General features: G+C 51.1%; 10 protein-coding genes across 10 annotated transcripts; 7 read left to right on the top strand and 3 right to left on the bottom strand.

Annotated features, from left to right (window-relative positions):
- Positions 1-155: 155 nt before the first annotated feature.
- Positions 156-1,133, top strand: GTR1 (Rag GTPase GTR1; the record flags this gene model as incomplete). Its single annotated transcript, XM_076683952.1, has 1 exon — positions 156-1,133. One exon carries the CDS (start codon positions 156-158, stop codon positions 1,131-1,133), a length of 978 nt encoding a protein of 325 aa, XP_076541706.1.
- A 1,086-nt stretch (positions 1,134-2,219) lies between these two features.
- On the top strand, positions 2,220-2,705 carry TRVA0_012S00452 (uncharacterized protein; the record flags this gene model as incomplete). The annotated part of the gene is made up of 1 exon (XM_076683951.1): positions 2,220-2,705. The coding sequence occupies one exon, from the start codon at positions 2,220-2,222 to the stop codon at positions 2,703-2,705; it is 486 nt and encodes a 161-aa protein (XP_076541705.1).
- Positions 2,706-3,418: 713 nt separating this feature from the next.
- On the bottom strand, positions 3,419-4,027 carry NAT2 (Nat2p; the record flags this gene model as incomplete). The annotated part of the gene is made up of 1 exon (XM_076683950.1): positions 3,419-4,027. One exon carries the CDS (start codon positions 4,025-4,027, stop codon positions 3,419-3,421), a length of 609 nt encoding a protein of 202 aa, XP_076541704.1.
- A 702-nt stretch (positions 4,028-4,729) lies between these two features.
- TRVA0_012S00408 (enoyl-CoA hydratase/isomerase family protein) lies at positions 4,730-5,551 on the bottom strand (the record flags this gene model as incomplete). The annotated part of the gene is made up of 1 exon (XM_076683949.1): positions 4,730-5,551. One exon carries the CDS (start codon positions 5,549-5,551, stop codon positions 4,730-4,732), a length of 822 nt encoding a protein of 273 aa, XP_076541703.1.
- A 294-nt stretch (positions 5,552-5,845) lies between these two features.
- On the top strand, positions 5,846-6,673 carry TRVA0_012S00386 (uncharacterized protein; the record flags this gene model as incomplete). The annotated part of the gene is made up of 1 exon (XM_076683948.1): positions 5,846-6,673. One exon carries the CDS (start codon positions 5,846-5,848, stop codon positions 6,671-6,673), a length of 828 nt encoding a protein of 275 aa, XP_076541702.1.
- Positions 6,674-7,538: 865 nt separating this feature from the next.
- Positions 7,539-8,402, bottom strand: TRVA0_012S00364 (putative peptide hydrolase; the record flags this gene model as incomplete). Its single annotated transcript, XM_076683947.1, has 1 exon — positions 7,539-8,402. The coding sequence occupies one exon, from the start codon at positions 8,400-8,402 to the stop codon at positions 7,539-7,541; it is 864 nt and encodes a 287-aa protein (XP_076541701.1).
- A 518-nt stretch (positions 8,403-8,920) lies between these two features.
- MGR3 (mitochondrial inner membrane i-AAA protease supercomplex subunit Mgr3p) lies at positions 8,921-10,342 on the top strand (the record flags this gene model as incomplete). The annotated part of the gene is made up of 1 exon (XM_076683946.1): positions 8,921-10,342. One exon carries the CDS (start codon positions 8,921-8,923, stop codon positions 10,340-10,342), a length of 1,422 nt encoding a protein of 473 aa, XP_076541700.1.
- A 1,257-nt stretch (positions 10,343-11,599) lies between these two features.
- Positions 11,600-13,843, top strand: OCT1 (metalloendopeptidase; the record flags this gene model as incomplete). The annotated part of the gene is made up of 1 exon (XM_076683945.1): positions 11,600-13,843. The coding sequence occupies one exon, from the start codon at positions 11,600-11,602 to the stop codon at positions 13,841-13,843; it is 2,244 nt and encodes a 747-aa protein (XP_076541699.1).
- A 617-nt stretch (positions 13,844-14,460) lies between these two features.
- On the top strand, positions 14,461-15,795 carry TRVA0_012S00298 (F-box protein; the record flags this gene model as incomplete). Its single annotated transcript, XM_076683944.1, has 1 exon — positions 14,461-15,795. One exon carries the CDS (start codon positions 14,461-14,463, stop codon positions 15,793-15,795), a length of 1,335 nt encoding a protein of 444 aa, XP_076541698.1.
- A 176-nt stretch (positions 15,796-15,971) lies between these two features.
- On the top strand, positions 15,972-16,445 carry MED11 (Med11p; the record flags this gene model as incomplete). The annotated part of the gene is made up of 1 exon (XM_076683943.1): positions 15,972-16,445. The coding sequence occupies one exon, from the start codon at positions 15,972-15,974 to the stop codon at positions 16,443-16,445; it is 474 nt and encodes a 157-aa protein (XP_076541697.1).
- Positions 16,446-16,944: the final 499 nt, after the last annotated feature.

The following is a 16,944-nucleotide window of genomic DNA, read 5'->3' as shown; positions in this document are numbered from 1 at the left end:
CTACGGTCCATGGCTGCGGCTTACTCCGCCCACAACCACGGCGGGCCATGATTAGTGTTTGACGAAATAGATGGTTGGGATGCGAAAAATACGCCCGTCACCGAACGACAGTAGACGTTAAGGGGATAATACTAAACAGTCTTTACAGAAGAACCATGGCAGGACCGTCGTCTCAGCGAAAGAAGCTATTGTTGATGGGCCGATCCGGGTCCGGCAAGTCATCGATGCGGAGCATTATTTTCTCCAACTACTCTGCGTTTGATACACGACGGCTAGGCGCGACCATTGACGTCGAGCACTCCCATTTGCGGTTCCTGGGGCATATGACGCTGAACCTGTGGGACTGTGGTGGCCAGGAGGTGTTTATTGACAATTACTTTAGCACACAACGGGACCATATCTTCCGTATGGTCGAGGTGCTCATTTATGTGTTTGATGTGGAGTCCAAGAAGGTGCCCAAGGACATTGAGACGTTTGTGCGGTGCCTTAAGCATCTGAGGGAGTTTTCCCCAGGGGCTAAGGTGTTTGTGCTTGTGCACAAGATGGATCTTATCCAGGTAGACACGCGGGACCATGTGTTCAATTCGACAATGGCCCGATTGCGGGAGGCGTCAAAGAACTACGGTTACGAGCTGACTGGGTTTGCGACCTCTATCTGGGATGAATCGCTATATCGGGCGTGGTCCAGCATTGTGTGTTCGCTGATTCCGAACATGGGGGTGTTCCAGAAGCACCTGCAAGACTTTGCGTCTATTAGCGAGGCACAGGAGTTGGTGTTGTTTGAAAGGACGACTTTCCTGGTCATTTCGCATGTGTCGTCGCCGGACTCTAGCGTTCCTCAGGATGCGCTGGACCCGAAGCGATTTGAGAAGATCAGCAACATCATCAAGACGTATAAGCAGAGTTGTTCGAAGATGCGGTCACAGTTCCAGACTATTTCTCTGCACGGACACTCGTGCTCTGCGTACATTGATACGTTGACTCCGAATACGTTTATCATGGTAGTTATGCCGCCAGCCTCGAAGCATAGGCGTGATGGCTATGTGAGTGGGGATATTGACGGCAATACGGTCATTGCTAATATCCGCGCCTCCCGGGCGTGGTTTGAGAAGATTGAGCTCGAACATGAGTAATCCTTCATTTCTTTGTTGTGAGCCTCAATAACTGAAGAATTGAACCAATTGTTCAACTTTATCTCTTCAGAGCCCCAACCCCATGCAGGCTTCGGGCAATCCCAACGAACCGGCGGAACAGGTTGAGAAGCAGTCCCGTTTTGGCTCGGTCGCCAAAGCTGGCCACCATGAAGCGCCAATTGAAGAGAGTACTTTTGAATAATGGGTTCAGTGTGCATCTGGAGAGTTATACGGAAGATTCAGTGTAAAGGAACCGAAGAATTCTCAAAAGAAGTGTTCTGAAAGGTCTGAAGAGTGGTGGATATTTCATTGTCAGGGATGAGAAGAGTTGCGAAGAGCTCAAACTGACGAACCTGAAGATTCTGAAGTGTTGTGAAGAATTCAACCTGAAGATTTTGAAGAGTCTTGCAACCCGGAAAGCTTGGACAATTCAAAAACAGTCACGACGAACTCGAAGAATTCAAGGAAGAACTCACTGAAGGACTAGGGGAGCTTTAACGAAGTTGAATAGTCCGACAACTCGATAACAGGTGTGTTCTATTCCACTATACCGACTACAAAGATGACTACAACATACATCAATTGTACACGACAGTTGATTGCACACAATTACTCCCCACTCACCATATTCCCTGAGTGATAGCCCTATTCCCCTACGGTCCTTGAAATGATAAAAGAATGCGTGGGTCAGGGCATACGGCTGATAGGGGAGCGGAGGAGCGGGCTATTTTTAAGTGTTGTGTGGCGCGCGCCGATGGTGTCCTCCTGAACTCCCGGCGAGCCGGCCCTTTGCCTCACCTCCTTCCCCAGGGCAAGGCTGGCTGGTTAAGACGAGAGAGAGCGATAGACAAAACCCACAAGTAACCGTCTGAACGGTGACCACCCACACCATTTGTTACGTCTGACAAAAGAATGAGCAAGCGGCGGAGAGCACTGGCTCTTGCGGCGTGGGCCACGCGGGCGAGGGGGATGACAATAAACCGCGGGCTGCTAGGGTTGGAGGAGGCAAGCCCAGATAAAGACGGAGCCCTGGCGCGAAGGAACATTGTGTTTGCAGGATCGAATTCGACGGCGACACCGTCCAGCATGGCCACAGCGACGCCTTCTGCGGCGTATAACGGGTCCAACACGACAACTGCAAACAATACGACGCCGAACTACTCGTTTGGCATTGCGCCGCCCTCCAGCGGGTCCAACAGTCTCAAGTACCTGTATCTCATATTTCTGGTAATCGGCGTTATCGTTCTGCTGCTCATTGCGCGCATTGTCATACGCAAGCGCCGCAGAGAACGCAAGCTGTTCAAGGCGGACGCAGTGCGGTCCGAAGCACTGAGACTCGATATGGAACGCAGCGAGCACCTGCGCACGTCGAGCGGCAGTAGTCAGCCGAGCGAGAGTGGTTCTGGTGAGTGGATCAATCCGCCGCCGCCGTACCACCAGCCATCGCAGCCAGAGCCGATATACCTCGGTCGCTCGCGGTTACCGGTGTATGAAGAGATCAGAGAGGAGGAAGAGATAGAGACCCCGAGCATTTACCACCGCACCTCCACTGCCACGCATGTCACGAACTAACGATGTATTACTATTTATTTGTGTGTCTCGACCCGCGAGACAATTCGATTGACCTTATTAATTGACCCGATAATTGAGTTAATCGTTGACCAATTGAGCCTGTTGATTTTTGTTGATGAATAATTGAGCCTGTTGATTTTTGTTGATGATAATTGAGCCAATGATTGAACCGGTTGATGATAACTGAGTCAATAGTTGAGACTTTTGACGATGATTGAGCCAGTAGACTATAACTGTTAATTGAACTGGTATATTAATTATGTACACGGAACGGTACGCTTCAGCTAGAATCCGGCTGGCCAATTTGTATTGGCCTTTGGTCTTGCTAATACCGGGTTATCATACTACCTGGTATTGTTTGGTCAGGTCAGAGACTTCACTACAGGATATATAATGCCGTAGGTATGTTCTTTCAAATCAGATCAATATCATCTTTATCTAAATTGGGTCATTGTACCACATGGTTACAGCTGGTAACAAGTACCACAAGTACTGGCGTCAAGTGGAGGCGTATAAAATGGCTAACCATGCTTTAGTAATGGTTTGTCGTCACGCTTGGTCACTTTACAGCACCCAACTACTACGTTATGATTAATAATTGAAATTGGCAATATAAACCGAACCCAATTGGTATACCGGTAATATTAATATGTACATGAAAATCTAATTATGCTCAATTGGCCCCATTAGTGTTAGTTCCTTAATAATGCGGCTTAAAAGAACCACCACCACCGCTGTCTTTGAGTTGGAGTGGTCCCCAGGTTCTTGCCCTCCTTGGTCACGCCAGTTCCCACAGCCTTTGAAGCTGAGCTGCTCACAGCCTTTTTGCCACCAATGCTGAACCCGTACTGGCGCAGCTTCTTGACCGCCCAAGGCGTAATAGCGGCCGTCGCGGGGACCCTGACAAACAGGAATACTGACTTGTGGATGGCGTATGCAATTCCAAGCTCGGTGAGCAGCAGCCCCCAGTTGGTCTCCGATTCCCCGGACCCGTCCTGCGGCGCCTTGGAGATGGTCTTGAGGTCTTCGTCCTTGGTACTCATGCCAAAGAAGCCGCGCACCGACCTCTCCATCTCGGTGACCCGATCCTGGCCCAAGGAATGCACAATCACGAAGGACAACGGCAGATCGATGGCGCCGATGGTCATGTAGACGCCAAACGCCGCCCAGCCGTATCTCTTCATGAGATCTTTGAGCGAAGTCTTGCCGTTGCTAGCGCTACTGCCTTGGGCTGCACTGCCCTGGGTCGAGTACGTCCGCAGCGATTGTGCCATCCGCAGACCGGCCCGAGGGCGCACTCGAGAAACGACTGATCTCAGCATTGTTGAGACTTTTGGAGAGATTTGGGAGATCCGATCGAATTTTCGTTTTGTCGCCAGTCCGGAAGAGCCGATCTCCCGAACATTCCATCCGTTTCATCGGCTCATATTCGTATTAGTCAAGCCATTTCGAAAGTCCTTGTAGCGAAGCGGAGGGTGTAGTATAATGCCGAATGGTCTGCTTCACAGTTATCATCAACTATGTAATCACTAATCTTACAGTCCGTATCACCAACTACACTGTAATGTAATCACTAATGCTATTGTCCGTATCACCAACTACACTGCAACGTATTCACTAATGATGTTGTCCGTATTAGAGTAGTTACGGGTCTTCCGGTTGCCTCTGATATTTAATAAAATGAATTGGATCTATTGCTCAATTCCGCTTAAGATATGGGCTAGAAAAATCTCCGCGAAGCGGAGCTACGGGGGGTTTGGGGGGCTGGCCCCCCAAGGTATCCTTAAGCGCTCAATTGAGTGTTGAAAGAGTACTTTAGGCTGATGGATTGGCCATAGTCGATCGAGGGAGGAACCAGTATTCTTGATGTATTGAAATGAGCACTGTGATTAGACCATGCTGATGAATGAATCATAGAGAGCCACGGGGGGTTTGAGGGGCTGGCCCCCCAAGGTAACCCTGAATAGAGTAATAATTGATATCACAGGTTTGAGGTTTAAACAGTCAATTGAGGAATTCTATGGCTAGAGCTTGCTGGGTTTCCACTTGGGTTCCCGCTTCTCTTTAAAGGCCGCAAGGCCCTCCAGCACGTTGTCCATCGACATGACCTGGCGGTGTTCCTGTTCCATGCCGTGCTTGGTGGCTTCGGTGCTGCTGAAGCGGGTCTCGTCGACGCCCCGACGAATGCTGATAAGTGAGGCTTGGATGGCCTCCGGCGAGCCAAGCGCGATCTTGTCGGCCATCTCAATGGCAGCCGGGAGAACCTCTTGCTGGGTTTCGACAACCCTGTTGATGAGGCCCCAGTTGAGCGCCGTCTCGGCGGAAATGGGCTCTCCGATGAGAGCCAGCTCGTTAGCCCGCTTGAGGCCCAACTGCCGGCCAATTCGCGGCAGAGCGCCTGCCATCGCCGTGACGCCCCGCCGCACCTCTGGAAGCGACAGCGTCGCACTTCGCACGGCTACTGCCAGGTCGCAGTTGACGACGGTCTCGGTGCCACCGCCGTACGAAGAGCCGTTCAGAGCGGCAATGACCGGCTTCTTGGACATGCGGTTGGAGAGGCCCATGAAGCTGCGCGGCTCTTGAGAGTCATTATCGCCTGCAGCCTTCTTGGAATGCCAGTCCTTGAGGTCCGCACCAGCCGAGAAAACCCTACCCGTGCCGGTGATAATGCCAGCTACGAGGGACCCGTCCTGCTCCATCAGCTCCCATAGCTCGCTCATCTTCTTGTGATAAGCCTGTGGAATGGAGTTTAAGGCCTTTGGCCGGTTTAAGGTCACCAGCAAGATTCGGTGCTTGATGACCTCAACCTTGTAGATATCAGTGGAAAATTTCGAGTAGTCAATCATGATCGCTTTTTCTCAGGCCCTAATTGCAAGTCTGCGTATTAATATACCTGCTTCATAGATGAATTGGCCTCAATTGCTCGGTTCTGCCCTGCCAGGGGTATGTCTCCCCGCATATGCCCAGCCCAGGGCCGATGCCTCCGACTGCCGAGGTCGTTCATCATCTCAGCTCCCCCACACTCGGGACCCCAATACGCCGACCGATAGAGACTGGCCCGTGAACCTGCTCTTAGACTGCCAGTATATAACGCATCAGGCGGAACGGACGTGCTGAGCATTAATAAAAAAGAGCCAACAATGAGCAGCTATAACAAGTTCCCCCTGTACAAGGTAGAGTTCGTCGCCGAGGGCGTTCTACACGTCCAGTTCAATCGGGCTAAGGCGCTCAATGCTGTCCACCCGGAGTCCTTCAGACAGTATAAGCAGATTTTCGACATTGCAGAGCACGATCCGGAGGTCAGGGTTATTGTCCTGTCCGGCGACGGTCGGGCTTTCTGCGCTGGCTTGGACGTCAAGTCGGTCGCCCAGCGACCGAGCCAGGAGGACGTCGAGGCCGCACGAAAGGCCATCCACAAGTACTACTTCATCAGGGAGTTCCAGGAGGCGATTAGCCGTCCGCATACCATCATCAAACCAGTCATTGCCGTTGCTCATGGCCCGTCTATCGGACTTGCCATTGACATTCTGTCGGCGTGCGACATTCGATACGCCTCGAAGGACGCGCTCTTCTCGATCCGGGAGACCGACATTGGCATGGCTGCCGACATTGGCACTCTCCAGCGAATGCCCAAGATCGTCAACAACCTTGGCTGGTTTAAGGAGATTGCCTACACCGCCAGGAACTTTGGACCTGACGAGGCCAAGTCGCAGGGCTTTGTCGACCGGGTATTCGACACCAAGGCCACTGCGTTGCACCATGCTGTAGAGCTTGCCAAGGAGATTGCTTCCAAGAGCCCAGTTGCTGTTCACGGCACTAAGAAGTCCATCAACTATGCCATTGACCATACTCATGCTGATTCTCTGGAGCAGATTGCGGAGTTCAATGCTCACGGAGTCGGTCATGATATGCTTATGGGCGCCATGGCGGCTCTTAAGAAAGAGAAGGTTAAATATGCCAAGCTCTAACCTGCTCCATCTGCTAGTGTGCTCAATTTGTACATCTTTTATAGTTAGCTGGCGTTTCAAGTGTTGGTTACTCCACCATATGATTATTTGGTGTAATAACCTGCTGAGATATATAAAAATCTTGTATGGTTGTAACAACAAATGTCAATTAAGATGGTCGAGTGTTCATGGGGGCTGGCCCCCAAGTGGCCATATCAGAACTTATAAGGAGTTCGCTTAATCGATCAAGAGCGTATGATTGTTTGGGATTACTATCCTGTTAAGATATAATAAAGACGTTGTGTACGACAAGTGCCCTGCAATGGGTGCTCAGAAGCGGTAATGAATCCCAATTAGATTCATAAGATATGCAACACTGTGGGGGGATTCTCTGCATTGTAACATCGTCCTAACTTATCTTGTTAAGGGCTTCCTATACTCATACGTCATTATGACAAACCTGCCATATAGCCATACGATGGAAACCTCCCATGTAGCGCCCGAAGTGAATCCCAGTCGTTTGGAAATACGAGAGATAAGAGAGATCTACAGGAACACAATACACTAAAGGGTTTGACACTTTGGGAATTTTGGATCATCGTCGAGAATGGCACAGACTGGCTCGCTAATGCTCAAATATATATCCAACGCCCTAATTGGCGAGAATCTCTCCTCAAGATCTTCTTCCGTAGAAAGAGTCATAGCAACCCATCTACCAAATATATCTCTGTAAATGGCGCCGCTACAAGGCTCGGCGCAATTGGCTTTCCGGATCTATCGACTTCAAAATCAATTCCCCTGTAAATGTAGAACCGAGACCACTGGCTTGGAACAAAGTTGCCCGTGATACATGTCTATTGCAGCTCCATATAACAAACGTATTCACTTATGAAAAGAAAGAAGTGATTGACTTTTGATTGTCGTCGAGTTTCCTCTGCTTCTTCTTCGGAGACGGCGCAGGCCTAGGTGGCTCTCGTTTACGAGGAGGAGATTGGCTCAGCTCTGATTTATCCGCTGCAGCAGTCTCCTCCTTCACTGAGTCGCGCTGTTCTCCTTGTTTCTTGACGGAAGCTTTCTGCTCTTCCTCGTCCTTCACTTCATCTCTTTCTTCCTTTAGGGAACCTCTCTGCTCTTCCCCATTTTCCACTTCATCTTCTTCCTCTTTTATCGGCTCCTTCTTCAGGCCAGACTTGTCTTCTTTCACTTTATCGCCCTTTGACTTCCCGCCAAAGAAACTGGTAATCAACCTTTTGCTCTCCTTCAGCGGTTTTGTCAATCCCTCGTAGTCATTGCTCAACTTACCAACGTCGCTGGATACCTGGTAAATGTCAAGCCTGCTACTGTCAAACGGCTTCAACATGGCAAGAAGCTCGCTGGAATGCTGGTTCCACACGTATTTCGGGTCAAGCCATTTGTTGATAGCTTCAGTGTCGGCTTCGTCTAGAATAACCGGCATCCTAGAGTGAAGCCATTCCATGCCTTTATGTGCGTCAGTTGTGACAACTGTATAGGTATAGAGACCCTCTTTGTCAATGTGCTTGTTAACATCCCATAGGCCGGCCAACAGCATCAGCTTGCCGTCTTTGCGTTTGATATAATGAGGAATTTTCTTGTTGTCAGTCTTCTTCCATTCAAAATAGCCCTGAGCCAGCACAATGCATCGCTGCCTCTGCTTAGGTGCATTCCACATTTTGCTATTATTCGCCAGGGAATCAGCTCGGCAATTGAAAGTGTAGCCAATGTTTCCCATCTCCTTTGAATAGCGAGGTACCAGTCCCCACTTCATCCAATCCACCACCCCGCGATACCCTTTCTCGGTACGACCAGAGTGAGAGTTATCACTAGAGTGAGAATTATCATGATTAGAGTCTGGGCGAGTAGCACTATCTCGAGTATCAGGATTTGTGCTATCGAGATTCGAGCTCTCGTGTCGATACACGGGTCCCCACCGCCCTGGAGACACATTGTATTGAATAGTCGACTGCCGCCCGGCCCTCACCTCCTCAATGGCAAGCTGAGAGCGCTCAATCTGGTGCTGGATGAGCTGAGCCTCTCCAAACGCATATCTACCACACATCCTACCAGTCTATTAGGGATTAATCAGATGAATGCACGGCTGGAAATCAGATGAAGCCGTTGCTGTGGCGACTGGCCAGTGCTGAAGTTTACTTGGGTAAGCAGTTTTGAGCACGCTGTCCCGACAAACCTTCGGTCCCGTTGCTAGCTGCTACTAAGATAGGCGTGCTGTAACTGCTTGCCAACGACGACATGATACGAATTGCTGGAAGAAGGAGGCTTCTTTCGGGAGCCTGTGGCATAAGCAGGACGGCAATAGGGTCCCGTGTCTGCGCGCGTTCGATTACCCATGCGTTCCAGTTCCCAGAGCCCCCTCCTCCGGAGCCCAAGCGGTCCTGGAGATGGCCCATCATCTTTGCAGTCGCTCTGGGAGTCTCATATGGAGCATTCCGCCTTTATACGCGCCATAATTACCCGCCGTCTGTAGCGGCCCTTCTGCGAGAGGGCCTCCGTGCTGAGATCGACGGCAATGGCAAGGGATACAAGGACTATAACCTGGCTCTACAGAAATACCTCGAGGCGCTGGAGAAGGCTGACGAGGCGAACATGGACAAGATGAGCGATGAGTACACTGGCCTACAGATCAAGATCTGCGAAATGTACGAAAAGCTGGGCATGATGGAGGAGGCAAGGCTCATGTACCGCGAATTGGGCATCTCGTTCATCTCTGCTCTCGTCGACGGCATGGCAGTGCCGGCTGGGCTGCGACCGCACTTGATCCAGCGAGATCTGAGAGTCGCGTTGAAGACGGCGATGCATGAGTCCGCTGTTAACCCGACGGTTGCCAAGATGGGCCTGTTGGTGCACTTCAAGTTGGCGCAGAAAGAGGTGGCTGCGCGAAGCCCCGAGCTGGCCAAGATGATTGCCAACGAGCGGAATCCGTACATGGCGCAGAACATCTCTTTGGCGCTGAGCGTAGACGAGGAGTCGAAGAACAGGGAACAGATGGCTGCGTGGCAGCCGTTCAGAGACGAACTGTTCAATGCTCGGGATATGTACGTTGCGCTGTGCCTTGCGACGGGCGACATTGGCCACGCTCTGCAGACGAAGCTTGCGACTACGGAGTGGATGACTACGGCAGGATGTGACATTGGCGACATTCTCATGTCCTTCTACAACGTGGGCTCTCTGTTCTACCTGCAGTCTGAGGAGCTCGAGGTGCGGGAACTCAAGAAAACCGAGACCAAGGAAGAGAAAGACGCCGAGACGGCCAAGAAGCTGGCAAAGGACTCGCTTCAGAACTCCTCTACTTGTTTCCACGTCATTCTCGACGTCATTGGTAAACTCCCGGGCAAAATCCGGCGAGAAAACAGCGTGGCCGAAGTCCAGGCACTTTCTACCTACGGCCTAGGTGTCATTGCTCTGCACCAGAAGGAGTACGCCAAGGCCGAGGACATGCTCCGGGAGGCCCGCGTAAGAGCCAAGGGCTGCGAGTTTGGCGACCTGGTCAACTCCTCCGAGCTCGAACTCGACAAGCTAAAGAAGCTCCAGGACGAATTGAAGAAGGGCAACGTCGAGCAGTACGATCCGCCTTCGATGGACGTCCTGCTCATGCGCAAGGACCTGCCTGTAGACCCAGAGCACCCCCACAGCCACCATGGCGCCAAGAAGTAACTAATGATATCACTTGTAATATAGCTTAGAAATGCCCTCTCTCCCGGTACGCTGGCCCTGGCTCTGGGGCCGAGTTCTGGGGGCCAGCCCCCAGACCCCCGTAGCTCCGCTTCGCGGAGTTCTTCGAGTATCTAAGGACCTTGGCTGCTCTGTAACAAAACTGGCTGGTAGAATTGGCTTGGAACTCCACGTCTGCACAATCGTAAGCTTTACTCCATATTGCATCTGAAGACTTCAATTTCCCCATTATGAATGCGATCCACATATCTGCTGATATAGACCTTATGCTATAGAATAAGGTCTACTACAGACTACCGTGGCAACACTGAAAGAGCACTTGACTCGTATCTTATATGCTCGCCACTGATTATTAGCATGGTATGTACTTGAAATTGCCTGTACTACCAGTATCATTTGGTGCATCGGTCATGATAATCTAAATAAAGCATCTTATAGCTAAAAAAGCACCGCGTTCTGGCAATAATATATTAAATAAGTTTTACATGAAAGTCGATACATTAAACTGGACTTCGATATTACTCGATATTAGCAGATGTGAACTGGACAATCACCTTAAAAGGTGCGTTCGGTCGGGAACTGTTGAACAGGTGAAGATTCTCCCTCTAATGGTTAAACTAGCGGCCCGGAAGAGCCGCGAGGGAAAAAAAGAGGATTGCAAGGGAGAATTCCACCCCTATTTATACTCCTTCTGTCCATGTTGTCGCTACATGCGACCTTTCATAAAGGTCACTCGCTCAACTCTATTTATCAGATTCAATTGGTCCTACGATGATTCCCCGCGTTTGAGAGCCGTGCCCCACAGGAGTTTGGGGGACCCCCAATTGCTACAACCCACAGTAATTAAAATGAAAGCTGTACTAGGTTTTCCAGGAGTTCTGAGTAGTTTTGTAGCGAGTAACAATGTCTTGTTACAGGAAGGTGTAACAGAATGGTGGGACTTTGTTACGCCATTACAAAATGTTTTACAAGCCGTAACCAAATCCAGAGGGGCCTTGGAATCTCCGCGTAGCGGTGCCCCAGGGGGGTTTGGGGGGACTGGTCCCCCCAAGCTTCATCTCTACTTCAATTGACTTTATCGTGTAGTGATTACAACGAAGCAGAGTCCTAGGGGAGTTTAACTTGGGGGCCAGCCCCCAAACCCCCGTTGCTCCGCTTCGCGGAGGTCGCTGGTGATCTGAGACCATCCCAAATCACCAACGGATCTCTCTCCGATATCGCTTACCAACAGGATAGAAGATGAAGAGAACTGCTACGGCTCTGCTCCGGAGGACGGCTGCGAGTCGCCGGTGGTACTCCTATGCGGCCCAGAGGGTCCACAGCAGCGGAGAGGCCGTTGATCCGGCGTACCATGACGAGGTCTTCAAAGACGACGACCTGCGCCAAGTGTTCGACTCCCCCTCGTTCTTCCGAGGGTTCAACTCCTCGGGATACAAGTCGCCCACAGGGCTCTTCGAGAACCCGTACCTGTCCTCTCCACAGGGGATCGCAAAGTTCTCCGAGCGGTCGCTAGCTGAGGCCCAGTCGTTGGCTGCGAAGATCATCAACGCTTCGGCCCCACAGGAGCTCAGAGACGTCATCCGCAACCTCGACCGGCTCAGCGACACGCTGTGCAAGGTCATCGACATGGTGGCGTTTGTGCGTATGTCGCACCCGAACTCCAAGTTCCTCGCGGCGGCACAGGCTTCACACGAGCAGATGTACGAGTACATGAACGTGCTTAACACCAGCGTTGAGATGTACAGCAAGCTGGATCAGGTGCTCAACGATAAGGCAGTCAGCTCGCACTTCAGCGAAGAGGAGCTGGCGGTAGGGCGCATTCTGCTTAATGACTTCAAGCGGTCCGGCGTGACGCTGGATCCGACAACGCGACAAAAGTTCATTGAGATTTCCAATGCCGTCTCGATTCTGGGCCAGCAGTTCCTGACCGAGGCTCGGCCGACCAGGGATTACATCAGCGTCTACTCGAAGGACGCTAAGGGCCTGGACCCACAGCTGGCCCGGCAACTTACGAGATTTGGGCGCGTCCGGATCCCGACCTCTGGGCCAGTCAGCGGCATCGCGATGCGGACAATCGCTAGCGAGAAGGTGCGCCGCGACCTGTGGCTAGCCCAGCGGTCTGCGTCCGAAACCCAGGAGTCCCATCTCAAGGGCCTTCTCCAGCAGCGAGCAGTGCTCGCCAAGATGATGGGTTACTCGAGCTTTGCTGAGTACGAGCTGGCTGATAAGATGGCCAAATCACCACACAATGTAAACAGGTTCCTCAAGGGGCTCAGCTCCCGGTCCTACCCGCTGGCCCAGCAGGAACTGGCCAAGCTCTCGGAAATGAAGGCCAATGACGCTAATGCAGAGACAGCGGTGCTCAATTCGTGGGACCGCGACTACTACTCGGCGCGGTACCTGCAGATGCGGCGAAGCCGGACCTATGCACTCGACACACTGTCTTCCTATTTCTCGCTGGGCACGGTCATGCAGGGCCTCTCTCGGCTGTTTAGCAACATCTACGGTGTAAAATTCGTCCCCCGCGAGACTCGGTATGGAGAAGTGTGGCACCAGGACGTGCGACGTCTCGACGTCATTTCCGAGACCGAGGGGCGTGTTGGTGTTATGTACTGCGACCTGTTTGAGCGAGAGGGCAAGTCGCCGAACCCGGCCCACTTCACCGTCCAGTGCTCTCGAGAGGTCTTTCCTGATGAAAGCAGCACCTCATATGAGGAATCGCTGTTGGAGCTCAACGGAAAGAAGTACCAGCGCCCTATAATTGCATTGGTCTGTGACTTCACCACGGGACCGAACGGCAAGTGTCTGCTTTCGTTCAACGAGGTGGAGACCCTGTTCCACGAGATGGGTCATGCTATCCACTCTATGCTGGGGCGTACTTCACTCCACAATGTCAGCGGCACGCGATGCGCTACCGACTTTGTTGAGCTCCCCAGTGTTCTCATGGAGCGATTTGCATCCTCTCCGGCGGTACTGTCGCTGTATGCTCGGCATCACGAGACGGGTGAGCCGCTGCCTCTGCCGCTGTTAGAGTCCTATCTCAACGTCCAAGACGCATTCAAGCACTGCGAGACGTACAACCAGATCAAGTTATCTCTTCTGGACCAGACAATGCATTCTAGCGCCTCGCTGTCGCCGCACTTTATTCCTCATGAGGCGTACTATGAGATGGAGTCGAAGCATGGGTTGTTCCCGGCCTCGCGAGAGTCACAATGGCACACGTATTTTGGCCATTTGTTTGGCTACGGGTCTACCTACTACTGCTATCTGTTTGACCGTGCCATCGCCGACAGGATCTGGGCCCAGGTGTTTGCCAGCGACCCAGTTAGCCGCGACGCCGGCGAGAAGTTCAAGAGCCAGGTGCTGGCGTGGGGCGGTTCGCGAGACCCGTGGAAGTGCATTGCTGGAGTCCTTAACGCTCCGGAGTTGGAGAACGGTGGTGAAGAGGCCATGATGGAAATTGGCAAGAGCATTCAATTGTAGCTTTTACAGATTATACATTCAGCATTCAATTGTAACTTTTAGAGCTTGTCGATTAGACATACAGCATTTAATCCTAACATTTATAGCTTGTCGATTAGACATGCAGCATTCAATCGTAACATTTATAGCATGTAGATTATACATTCAGCATTCAATTGTAAGTTGGTATATCATACGATGAGCATTTCATGTTGTCTCAGCTTTCTTCATTTTGTTACCCAATTAGGAAATCTATTTCACCAATGCGTGCTCGCCGCATGCGGCTCACCCACCCCCGTGTTTGATATACTCATGTGTGCCTCCCTCCCTTAGTTTATCTTCGCAAAAGGCCATCAATTTCCATTGCTTGAACAGTCAGCTGTACGGGTTGAGTAAGCTATCGGCGGCCGACTGTGTGCAGATCACGAACGGGTGGAGGGTTTGGTACTATGCCCTGGCGCATGACTGATTGACTCGGTAAGCCGCACTGACGGCATAACTCAAGTTCCGAGAAGTCATGAGCGTACAAGATATATAAAGCCATTGTAGGATTAATGATGAGTCTCTACATATTAGTGAAATATAACCGCGTAGCGTAGGACCCTGCATGGCTAAATAAATTGAAGTGGGTGGGCGACATGCTACCTTTTGAGCTTTTGGATATTATATTCAGAGAGGTCACCTCTCCTGTAGATATACTGTCGTGTGTGCTTACCTGCAAGGCATGGAAGGAATATTTGACTGAAAACGACGAACGTTTGTTCAAGAGACGCTGCTGGCTGGATCCGAACGAGATCGAGCATCTCACTGGCGAACGGCTGAGATCACGGCTTCAACATACATCAGTGGAGAGTACGCTAGGACCATTCTTTAACAGATGGTACACAAGTTTCTTAGTCAAGCAGAGGCTCCGTTCTCAGTCTTCGCCGATCAGAGTGCGCAGGAAGTTTGCGAAGCTCGTTTTCGACACCTTTCCAGAATCGTTTGACCAGATACTTCACGTTGAAGCGTACACTTTTTCACACGGCGTAGCGGACCCTACTGAAGAACTCGACATTAGATATCCTCCGACTGGGGTACCTGCCTCGGAAGCAGACATTAACGTGCGGGAGAGGCGGTTCTACTATCGAGGACACTGCCCAGATCGGTCCAGCCATACTTTCCGGCAAGGGAAGAACCGCTGTGGTTACCCAGAAATCAAGCTAGATCCTGAGAGAAAGCCTATTCGTTTTGTCAATCGGCTGGCAATTGCAAACAATGGCTATTCTATTTATCGCTCTTTGGGGGTGCCGGATGCCCTGGGGCATGAAACCAGCTACTTGGGGGTTTTCTGGGGCGAGACTCTGGATCTCGTGAAACTATGGGAATTTGAGCTCCCGGAATACGCTACCGCTAGTTTCGTCCTAGGACAGACGGCGATTGCCGTCATCAGTAAGACCAAGCTATACCTGTACATGCTGAAGAGTTCGCGAGACAAGCTAGAGATTAATCTTTGTGATCGAACGGCACCAGAACGGTCGACTGCTATTCACTTCGTCACTGATTCACATATCTTCCGATTGCATAAGCTCACAGGCAGTATCCATATTGCGCCGCTAGCCGAGCTGTGCGATTCAAAAGCTGTTGCTTGGAAGTTGTTTGTGGATGCCAAGCTATCGGGTTTCCTCCAGGACAAAAACACGATCCATTGGAATCTATTTCCTAAAGTCGATAATAGGTACATCTGTGCCTCGGCGTACCGGATCTCCTTCACATTAAAGCATTACCACTACTTTATGGTTATTGATCTGCTTACATGCGAGGCGAGGGTTTATTACGACAATGGGTTGCTAGGGTCCCATTGGATCGTAGGCACAGCCGGTCAAGTAGGTGCACTGACTCGGGACACGGTGAAGAGGCTATTCAGCGAAGCGAAAGAGAGTGGGCGCGATGTTTGTCAAATTGACATGCGCACAATGAAGATTACCAATTGACTACGATATATCGACGCGAACCGTCGCCATGGGGAGTTTGAGGGGCTGGCCCCTAAAGAACATAACTTATTGCCTCTATATATTATGTCGCACAGGGGGAAGAGTTATGTCTCAGCCGCATGAGCCTCATGAGCCGCATTCGGTTAAGGTCCCAATCAGATCCAAACCCCACCACCATGAACAATACCACACGACGAACAGATAGAATGGCGGTGGTGAACGGCGTAGACGATGAGGTAAAACTATCCGAGGCGCCTATGGCGGACGAAGACATCAAGCAGCGGCTTATTGCGCTGCACGAATTAGACGATAAGATCATTGAATTGCTGGAGACTGCGTCATCAGCAATCAAGGCTCTAGAGGCGGGGAAGAAGGCGGCTACTTCCAACTCAGACTCGATGACGCTGACTGCTGAGGCGCGAAGCCAATTCAAAGATTCTACAGAGAAGTACTACGAATTGCTTGAGCTTGTGTCTACTGGTCTGCGTAAAGAGATCAGGACGTTGCATCTTATGTCTAAAGAGAAGGTATTGCCGGTGAGTCTTGCGCCCAAAGCGCAGCTGGCAGGGCAACAGAAGGAAGAGGCCCTCTGGAAGCGGATTGACGAATTGCTCCAGAGGGAGGACGCTTCGAAGCAGGATCAGTCCTAATATTTCTAGATGGAGAAGTACCTACGACGCAGACTTACTAATGGCCTACTGCAACGACGGCTTTGAAAATGACCGATAACGACCGATGTTCAACATTACGACCTAGATTCAACATTGTACCATGTACCTATTTATTAATACTTCGACTTTTGATGCGAGTTCTAATAACACGACACTACGGTGAATTCGCCCGAATAACGTAAAATGTCGACATGTCGCGTCTCGCGTTTCCCTGGAGACGCGAGTTCTAGCACGTGACTCTAACTATAAAATGAGACCCTGGAAAAACAGTCACAAATAGGCGTAATAATCAGCACGACAACAGATCAGAAAGTGACGCGGTGTCCGAGTCGAGTGCGTCGCGCGACTGGAGGAGGGGGGGTCTCCCAACGTGCGGCTGAACGTTGAATGGGCCATTAACCGGCTGAACATAATTACGTTCTGCGCTGGGCGACTTCAAACTCCCAATTAAGCAATGCGGGCTCTCGCACTATGCAAA

This window comes from Trichomonascus vanleenenianus (genome assembly GCF_965637985.1).
Source record: "Trichomonascus vanleenenianus strain CLIB 3782 genome assembly, contig: TRVA0_012S, whole genome shotgun sequence".
In the NCBI taxonomy this organism is placed as follows: domain Eukaryota; kingdom Fungi; phylum Ascomycota; class Dipodascomycetes; order Dipodascales; family Trichomonascaceae; genus Blastobotrys; species Blastobotrys vanleenenianus.
The sequence above is the reverse complement of the archived record's forward strand: the minus strand, read 5'-3'. Positions and strand labels throughout refer to the sequence as shown.